The sequence below is a fragment of the Nannobrachium achirus genome, assembly GCF_963921795.1.
Source record: "Nannobrachium achirus genome assembly, chromosome: 24".
Taxonomy (NCBI): Eukaryota; Metazoa; Chordata; class Actinopteri; order Myctophiformes; family Myctophidae; genus Nannobrachium; species Nannobrachium achirus.
Genome location: NC_137831.1, coordinates 3,855,875 through 3,866,318, shown reverse-complemented (window position 1 = coordinate 3,866,318; position 10,444 = coordinate 3,855,875). Strand labels below are relative to the sequence as shown.

General features: G+C 41.2%; 1 protein-coding gene across 1 annotated transcript in view; it reads right to left on the bottom strand.

Moving 5' to 3' along the window:
* LOC308309381 (NACHT, LRR and PYD domains-containing protein 3-like) overlaps positions 1 to 10,444 on the bottom strand; it is a gene marked incomplete at both ends in the record, with an annotated part of 35,663 nt that overhangs the window by 13,238 nt on the left and 11,981 nt on the right. The window contains 5 exons of the mRNA XM_080754929.1: positions 1 to 1,704; positions 2,397 to 2,453; positions 2,856 to 2,954; positions 3,774 to 4,064; positions 4,489 to 4,788. The exon at positions 1 to 1,704 is cut by the window's left edge and continues 142 nt beyond it. Coding sequence (XP_080611055.1) covers positions 1 to 1,704; positions 2,397 to 2,453; positions 2,856 to 2,954; positions 3,774 to 4,064; positions 4,489 to 4,788 — 2,451 coding nt within the window. The remainder of the gene's footprint in view (positions 1,705 to 2,396; positions 2,454 to 2,855; positions 2,955 to 3,773; positions 4,065 to 4,488; positions 4,789 to 10,444) is intronic.

Genomic DNA, 10,444 nt, shown 5'->3' with positions numbered 1-10,444 from the left:
AGAGTTTCTGTGTGGAGAGACGTCCTGAACTCAGGGACTGTTGGATCTCCTCTTCTAGAGAGTGATCATTGAGCTCATTCAGACAGTGGAACAGATTGATGCTTCTCTCTGGAGAGGGATTCTCCCTGATCTTATTCTTTATGTACTCGACTGTTTCCTGATTGGTCTGATCACTACTTCCTGTCTCTCCCAACAGAATGATGCTCTCTGGAGGTGGATTCTCATTGGCCTTGACTGATTCCTGATCGGCCAAAAGTCTTTGTAAGAGACTCTGATTGGTCTCCAATGAAAGGCCCAGTAGGAAACGGAGGAACAAGTCCCAGTGTCCATCTTCACTCTGTGATGCCATGTCTACAGCACTCTGGTAGAGGTGTTTGATCTTAGATTTGCATCTAAATAGCTTAGACCACATGGAGGTTGACAGTAGGTTGACCCCAGTGTTGATGAATGCGTGAAAGACATAAAGAGCAGCTAGAAACTCCTGAACACTCAGATGAACAAAGCAGAACACCTCTTTCTTTTCCCACCCAGCCTTCACCTTTTTAAACATCTGTGTGAACACTCCTGAGAACACAGCTGCATCTCTGATATTAATGCCACACTCTATCAGGTCTGCTTCATAGAAGATCAGGTTGCCTTTCTTCAGCTGTTCAAAAGCCAGTTTTCCAAGAGACAGAATGGCCTTATTCCAATCCCAGTCATCCGATGTCTGATCATTGTCATGATGATACTTCACATTGAACTGTTCAGACTGAACATCCATGAAACGGAGGTACATCTCAGTCAGTGTCTTTGGCAGTGTCAATATTTTCCCTGCTTTTTTCAACATGTTCTCCATAACTGAAGCAATGATCCAACAGAAGACTGGGATGTGACACATGATGTGGAGGCTTCGTGATGTTTTGATGTGTGAGGTGACTGTTCTGGCCTGGTTCTCATCATCACTGAATCTCTTCATGAAGTATTGATCCTTTTGGTCATCCGTGAACCCTCTGACCTCTGTCATCCTGTCAACATAATCTCTAGGGATCCGAGTGGCTGCAGCAGGTCGTGTTGTTATCCAGATACGAGCAGAGGGAAGCAGGTGACCACTGATGAGGTTTTCCAGTAACACGTCCACTGAAGTTGGCTGCGTTTCATCAGTCCAAATGTTCGTTTTCAGGAACTGTAGAGAAGGCCGAAACTCATCTAGACCATCAAAGATGAACAGAACTTTGGAACTGTTGAAGCTGGAGATTCCTGCTTCCTTGATTTCACCAAAAAAGTGATGAATTAGTTCCACCAAGCTGTAATTTGTCTTCTCTTTCATTATCAAACGCAGCTCTCGGAAAGTGAATGGAAACACAAAGTCGATATCCTGTTTGCCTTTGTCTTCTGCCCAGTCCAGAGTGTATTTCTGAGTTAAGACTGTTTTACCGATGCCAGCAACTCCCTTTGTCATCACTGTCCTGATTTTTTCATCTTTGTCAGGTTTAAATATGTCTTGTAATGTGATTGGTCTGGCTGGTTTCCTGGATACTGTTTCAATCTGTCTGACCTCATGTTCCTGATTGACCTCTCCCCTCCCTCCCTCCGTGATGTAAACCTCTGTGTAGATCTTATTCAGAAGTGTTTTTTCCTCTCCTTTTTTGATCCACTCCAACAAACACTCAAACTTCTCCTTCAGAATAGACTTGAGTTGTTGACACACAGGACCAGGAGTTTCTAAATGACCAAAGAACAGAACATGTTTTGTTAGATTCTCCCCTTTAACCACTAAAGCCAACAAAAATAGGCGATCTACCAGCTCACAACTCATCGCTGAGCTATGTAAAAGTATTCTTTTTGACATCTGATCTACATGATTTACCAATTAACCACTTAAAGTAAACCTATAGAATTTGCACATCCTGTACATACCATGTTCTGGTGGATCACTGTCTGATGATGGAAAAACTCTTAGTGGATAGTCTATGAGACGCGCACCCACACACACACACACACGCACGCACGCACGCACGCACACACGCACACACACACACACACACACACACACACACACACACACACACACACACACACACACACACACACACACACTATTAATTCAGTCTACCTAGAATGTGAAAGTAATAGTATTACAATGGCATTACACATCGCCTGACTATGACAATGTAAAGTAGGGCATTTTTTAATCAGTGAAAAGATTATTCTGTATTCTGTTCCTGTTTGTTTTAATCCCCCCCAACACACACACAAAGCTACTGTCAGACTCCTAGACTGTAATTATTAATACCCAGCTTCATTAATTTCTCCATTTCCCAGCAGTATAATATACAGTAGGCTATATTACAGTACAGTAAAGGCGCTTTTAGCGTGTCATCACCCGTATAAATAAAGTTCTCAAACTCACTCACCTTCAGGATCACACTCACGCTTAGACTCAGGAAATGAAAACATCTTCTTGATACGATCTGAGATGAAATTCAAACACAGTGACAACATGACATGACATGACAAGACAAGACAAGACAAGACAAGACAAGACAAGACAAGACAAGACATGGCGTGTCCTAAAGGTACCTCCACAAAAAACAATACTTTTAAAAACATACATTTGAAGAACAAATACCAGCAACAAAAGAACTACATTAATGTTAGATTCCATTAATGTAAACTATCATTGCGGCCGTCAGGTTGCAAGTTACTATGAAAAGTTCCACCGGCTGTCAGTCCGTCTGTCCGTCACGTCACCCTTTTGCCATACTCTTATCTCTGCCACCGTTGGCCCTATCGATGCCAAACTTTGCACACACACTCCTTGGATGTTAACTAATGTCTGTTATTTGTAACTTAGAATCAGTAGAGAAACTCACATTGAAATTTCACCCCCAGCACCAAACCAACTGCAAGGAGGAGACCACCGATAAGACCTCCAACAATGGCTCCTGTGGGTGTAGGTTTGGGTGGAGGTCCTGAGGAGAACAAAGAGGGTTTAATCTATTTTCAATTCAAGAATAAATAAACACATGTTCTGCATTTTTTTGACAAATTGGTTAAATAATGGACATTATTTTAAACACACTCAAGGTTAACAGTATTTCCAGAAAGCAACTGGTTGAACTGTATTTCTTATTCTTGTATAAGAGCTGCTTCATTAATAAGCTACATTAATAAATTAATGTTAACCACAGGAAAATTAAACAAAACCTGTTGCTCGGTATCATTTTAGAAAGAAGGATGATTTTAGGGTAAAACATTCTGATTGTCTTACTTATTTGCAGTGCACAAAATTACAATATACATGTTCTTTTTAACTTCAATGCACTTCTATATTTTTCCAAACAATATTAATCATGAAAATAGAAGATATACCAGCTTAAAATGTGTTGCACATGTAGATCAGCTATTTTCACTATATTTGCAATCAGGCTTAAGTGGTTAATTTCTATGAATTTAATACGCAGCACCACAATGGAAATAAGTCCTCAGAGACAGTGATTCAATGTATTCACATGATGTAGTAAACTGCATACGGTATGCAGTTTACTACATCATGTGAATACATTGAATCACTGTTACAGTCTTTATCATGAAGGTATGCAGCATACCTTCATGATAAAGACTGTAACAGTGATTCAATGTGTTCACATGATGTAGTAAACTACATACCTTCATGATAAAGACTGTAACAGTGATGCAATGTGTTCACATGATGTAGTAAACTACATACCTTCATGATAAAGACTGTAACAGTGATTCAATGTGTTCACATGATGTAGTAAACTACATACCTTCATGATAAAGATAGTTTTGATCAGGATCACTCCGCTCCATGCTGAACCCGTTCTTCACTTCACAAGTTAATGTTTTAACTTTCCCATCTTCATCCCTGGTGACGATCAGCCGTTTAGAGTTTGGTCCATAGTCAGACACCATCCATTTCCCTTCATCTTTCTTCCAGAGATAGGTGACTGGCCCTGACTCTGTGATGTCCCCACGCACAGGCAAACAGTGCACTTCACAGCTGGTGGATTTAGAATCACAAGGTTCCTTGGTGGCCACCACTGGCTTTGGGACTTTCTCTGTAGAGGAAATAGAATAAAGACAACTTACTGCTGATGTTTTCTCCAGACTGCAGTTAAAACAAACATGTTGGCTGTGTGATCTTCCTCAGGTAAGGGTTATGGTGCAGATATATTTATATTAATTTTCTATAGAAGCAGTGGGTGCTTAGTGGCATCATTAAAGGTTCTATGTTTTTGCATCACATGGGCCAGACAGGACACCGCTGTTCTAGAGGGATTCACATTTTGAACAGCTTGCATTTTTGTTACTTTTTTTTTCTCTCCCCCATTTTGTTTTTCTGGATCCCCACCCCCACACATTCCATTAACCAAAACATCAATTCAAATTGATATGTATGTTATTGTTTTCTGTGGACAGAAAACATAAATATTATGATAGACTCATGATGACACATGACCTTCAGGCACAGTTCATACTCACTCATCTGTTTAACCATGTAAGTCTTGCTCAGCAGTCGACCGTTGATGTGCACAGAGTATTCTCCACCATCTACTATGGTCATATTGTTGATGACCAACTGTCCAGTTTTTTTATCCAGTTCTGTGCGTTTTTTAAATGTCCCGTAGTAATCCACAACAGGACCAAGAACCAGATCCCATTCTGCTGCTTTATTGGGTCCATGTTTCCACAGGATGTCAGCGATGGGTTCAGTAACAGAGCTGGTATCTGGAAGCAGGCGAAGGACTCCTTGTGGTGCAATGTAAATCACATCTTGTTGAGCTGTGGAGAGAAGATTATTTCAGTCAATTTGAACAGATAAAGTCAACAATGAGATACAGTAGAATGACGGGGCTTATTATTTAGCAGTGCAGAAAAACTTCCATAGATCCTTTTTTTTTTTTTTTTCATTTTCCATTTGAGCAAAAATGTTCAGGAAATAGCCGATCTACAAGCTCACTGCAGTATCAGATTGTGGCTGTGCTGGTCATCTCCCAGTACAACAGTAACACACTGTGGTTGTACTGGTCAGCTCCCAGTACAACAGTAACACACTGTGGTTGTACTGGTCAGCTCCCAGTACAACAATATCACACTGTGGTTGTACTGGTCAGTTCCCAGTAGTGTTGATTTCATAGACAAAAAGTATGACAAAAAATGTCTGTCGACTACCTTTTTTCACTGACGAAAACAACTAAATAAAAACTAAGCTATGATTACTGATCTAATCTAGGACTAAATATATTGACAATGAATTTATTCAACAAATAAAAAACTAGACTAAAATGTTAGGGAGGGACTAGTGTGGTTGGTGGCGCTCAGGCTGAAAATAGCAGATCTACAAGCTCACAACGCGTTGCGCTCCGCTGTGTAGATACAGTATACTTTTAAAAGTGGGGGACTACTTCTAGCCAAGTGCTTTTTTTCCCCTCTACACCAAAAATACCATCAAATGTTGGCTGATGAGAATAGCAGATCTACAAGCTCGCAACTGATGTCCCAACATAATATGGATGCTGGCCGTTAGTCTACGTGGTTCTCAAACATCTTCATGTCAAGGAGACCCAAATTGAACCAAATGTATTTATTTGAGGACCCCATCTGATAATATGTTATGCCAGGGACCCCCATGAGAGAAGATCTGTGTTTAATAATGGTTAAAACTTGTTCAAAATGATTCTATATTTTTTCAAAATGTTTCAATATGTATCTAAATGTTTTAACAACAGCTGATCTACAAGGTTAAACTACAGTATTCATAATAATAGTACTAAAGTCTATATCATAATCATCAGACTGTGCAGAGTAGCAGCAGTACACCAATGTTACCAGAAGAGGGCAACGTGACTCCACACATAAACAATGTGACCATGTTGACATTCATTCCCAAGTTTACACATTAGTTTATTTAGGTGGTTTAGGAAATAAAACTAGACCAGGTCACCTGGTTCTGCCAGACCCGCAATGAAAATCAGAATGCAAGGAAGGGGTGCAGCACTGAACTAACACATGAACACACAGGAATTTATAGTCTCAGCAGCTCGTCAGCCAACTCAACTCAGCTGGTCCCGTACAGGTGACGGCACTCAAGGCAATCAGCCGAGCAAGGGAAGGGAGGGGCAGATGCGTGTGTGTGTATGAGTGTGTGTGTGTGTGTGTGTGAGTGTGTGTGTGTGTGTGTGTGCGTGTGTGTGTATGAGTGTGTGTGTGTGAGTGAGTGAGTGAGTGGGTGTGCGTGTGCGTGTGTGTGTGTGTGTGTGTGCACACTGAGGAAAAGAGGGACCGACCGACCGACCGACCGACAGACCGACAAAGCCTTTTGTAGGCCGACCCTCTGGGTCTGGCAAAAATACAGAATAATCTTTGACAGTGATGTGTTTTTTGTAGGGAAAGCATATTCTCAAGATTTACTTGGGTTGGGTACATGTTACGTCCCCCGTCTAGGGGAAAAAGGGGATGCAACATAAATTGGGAGTGAAACCGGTTTTTATTCATAAAATAGATAATTAATATATATACAGGAATTGGAAATTGGAAATGTACTACAAATCATAAGACACACGGAGCAACCTAGGGAAATAAACAAAACATACTAATTCTAACCTTGGCATTGTTATTTAACCACTCACCTAACAAACACAAAGTAAAAGATACAATTAACCATAATGCTTACCTGCTCTACTATAAACTAGCAAAAGATGGCGAATACAAAAAGCAGGCTTCCGTGGCCATTAACAAGTTCATTCTAAGTCCTCATTAAAGTCATTAGACTGGGTGCAAATACTTTCACAGGACATAACTTAAACAGAACTGATGCAGTTAACACCAAGTGTGTGTGGGTGGACAGCACTACTGCAAGTGCTGCCAGAGACCACAGGTGTTCACAAGGCTTAAATAGTCTTCAGCCAATCTTCTCCACCCAATCACCAGAAGGCAGGGGTGATTAGCAGCCAGCAATCATGATGTTCAGCACCTGGAAATTAACACACACACACACACACCCACACGCACACAATCCCACACATACACTGAGCTAAACCCACACACACACACTGACACACAACTCACTGCATACTCCCATCCGTAACATTGACATTTTCAGGCCTAGGTTTAATTATTATAATTTGTTTATTTACTTTTCAAAATGAAAATAGCAGATCTACAAGCTCAAGCATTGCGAACTTGTTACTTGTATATTATGCTCTATTTTCAAAAAGTCAAAGTATTAAATATGGTTAAAGTGCCTCTTGTTTTTTGGGGGACCCCGTAGAACCCCCTGAATGACCCCTGGGGGTCCCCATTTAAATCATATAATAAACTAGTGTGGCATTAGCCAGACTGATAATGTGGAGTTCTACAGACCTGTAAGGGTCCATTTGGTTCTATTTGTACACTCTCAGAGTCACAGACCTGTAAGGGTCCATTTGGTTCTATTTGTACACTTTCAGAGTCACAGACCTCTAAGGGTCCATTTGGTTCCATTTGGACACTCTCAGAGTCACAGACCTGTAAGGGTCCATTTGGTTCCATTTGGACACTCTCAGAGTCACAGACCTGTAAGGGTCCATTTGGTTCCATTTGTACACTCTCTGAGTCACAGACCTGTAAGGGTCCATTTGGTTCCATTTGTACACTCTCAGAGTCACAGACCTGTAAGGGTCCATTTGATTCCATTTGTACACTCTCAGAGTTACAGACCTGTAAGGGTCCATTTGGTTCCATTTGTACACTCTCAGAGTTACAGACCTGTAAGGGTCCATTTGGTTCCATTTGTACACTCTCAGAGTCACAGACCTGTAAGGGTCCATGTGGTTCTATTTGGACTAAGAGTTACAGACAATAGGCTATTTAAGCTTAGTACGGTGACGGCAGCGGCAAACGGAAATGATCAGCGCTCGATAGATCAACCTGCCGCTGTAGCCAGGCCCGGTTCTGACCCAAATGGCGCCCTGGGCAAACCTCCTCTGATGCCCCCCCCCAAATTGCTCTTTTTATCCCCTTCATACAAAATCGACAGCAACATAAAATAATGATAGCATTTCTCAGATGTCCAATGGTGGTTTATTTGGTAGTATTTTATTGTTTGTGACTGACTATAACCTGCTATAACCTGCAGCTGCTATAACCATACATTATAACTTGTAGAAGTGAGTGAGTTATAAAGCGGAGCCCACATGGAGGCCGTTTGGTTCCCTTACTGCTCCTAACATTAAAATATAAGGTGCTTCCCTTCTTGCTCCAAGTGTTCTCTATTTGTCAATAAAGAAGTAGCCGGGGACCCAGTCCCTCAAAATTGGAGAGGACCTGTGATTTTCTAACCTGACTGCGCCAGATGATAGCAGCAGTGCGTTTGGCTGGCCGCAAACCACTCTGCTACTAACATCTGGGACTGCTCCGGCAGACTCGATGTAAGGGGCGGGCCATTTTTTAAAATTATTTAGCAGGTGATTGGATGGGGCCGTCTGTCTATCACAGTCTGGGAGTGCCAACTCCAACCACTCATATTGGCTTGTCTGCATGACGTACGTTACACCCAGAATCCGCCTCCTGTGTTTCCACGTGGTCTGCAATCAGACTCTATTGGCTCAGAGCCGCTCAGAGCCCGCCCGTAGCTGCCGCTGATTGGTCCGGCCCGGGGCTTTATGAGTGTTATCAACTCCCACCGAGAGATCTCAGATGGTAAAGTAGGGCGACGCACTACTGCCACCATCTGACGAAAGTCAGGTTAGTGATTTTCTGCTGCACCTTTTATTTCTGTTTTATCTATTAGTTTGGTCATTAAGGTCCACAGAATGAGAGGCCTGCTCTGCTGGAAACATTGCGAAAAAAAAGTTATGGCCATTTGTATATTCACTGTCCCATTGACTCCACTACACAGGAAAAGAAAAATATTAAAAAAATGAAAAACTCTGCTTTAAGTAGCATGTGAGGGGTCAAACTGGGGTGTTTTCATGATTTAATGATGACTTTTCACAGTCATCACAGTGATGACTCATCACTTTTGACAGTTTTGTAGTGCTGTTTTTTAGCCCAAGGAATGTGTTTCGTGCAAAAACAAATGCTTGCAATGGATTCAGAGTCATGAAAACGCTCCAGTTTGACCATGCTACTTAAAGCAGAGTTTTTCATTTCTTAAATATTTGTATTTTCCTGTGTAGTGGAGTCAATGGGACAGTGAATATAAAAATGTCCATAACCTTTTTTCGCGATGTTTCCGGCAGAGCAGGCCTGTCATTCTGTGGACCTTAATGCCCAAAACGAATAAATAAAACAGAAATAAAAAGTGCGGCACAACATCACAGGTTAAACCTATTTAGTTGGGGCAAACAAAAGACTTCCGTGACCACGAGAGCAAAGGTCCGTTTCTCAATTGATTTGTCATCTAGGAGGGTTAATCTTTTTTTCTGTTTTTTGGCAGAAGCAGTGGGAAGGGGAAAAGAAGGGAAGACACTACTTTAGTATACAGGAAAGTGTTAATAAAGGGCAGAGATACTTTAGTATACAGGAAAGTGTTAATAAAGGGCAGAGATACTTAACTCTCCTACTGCCAGATCATTTATTTATTTATTGGGTCTGGCGCCATCAAAAAGCGGCTTACCTTTGCGACGTTATAGTAGATAGACAGACAGACATTTATTTATTTTTTTTTATTTTTTTTGGTTGTGCAATAGTGCACTTTGGTCTGCCAGGCAGCAGAGGGCGGCGTCATGCGAGAATGAATGTGAATTGTCCTGCTATGTGTTGCCGTACATTCAGAGCAGTCACTGGCTACAGAGCCTCCGGGCCAGAGGAAATCAACAAGGAAGTGAATTGTTCTCCGTTGATCTAACGCATAATGGATTTTTTACACCATCACAGCGGAAAATGTGTTTACAGTAAACGGCCGCGCGACCCCTCGTCAGCTTACAGTCATCAGACGAACGAACCGAACGAGCGCCGTATTGGCATCGACGTTCTGTAAAAAATGGGGCGAGCGTTATCGTTCGAAGCGTGGGGAGAGTTAAAGGGATATTTCACTTTCAAAAAAACTTTTGGTCATTTTATTGTCTAATCAGGCTGTTATGAACACCCTGAACAGTTTTTAATTTGCTTAATTCAATATTTAGATATTTGATGGAAATGTTACCTGGTCCTCCTCCTGCAGGAGGCCTCCACATACACACCCATTGTAACTTCAAACTCCATTTTAACCATGATAGATTCATTAAAAACACCCGTTATTCTTTTCTGGTGACTCATAATACCCTCCTAATACGTGAGCAGGCCATGTTTTTTCGATAACTTTTTTCATTTATTTGTAATAATATTGTATTGTATTTATTTGTTTCCATTTTACAAAAGAATTATTAAAAATAAATGAAAAAAGTTATTGAAAAAACTCGGCCTGCTCACGTATTAGGAGGGTAGTATGAGTCACCAGAAAAAATAATGGTTATTT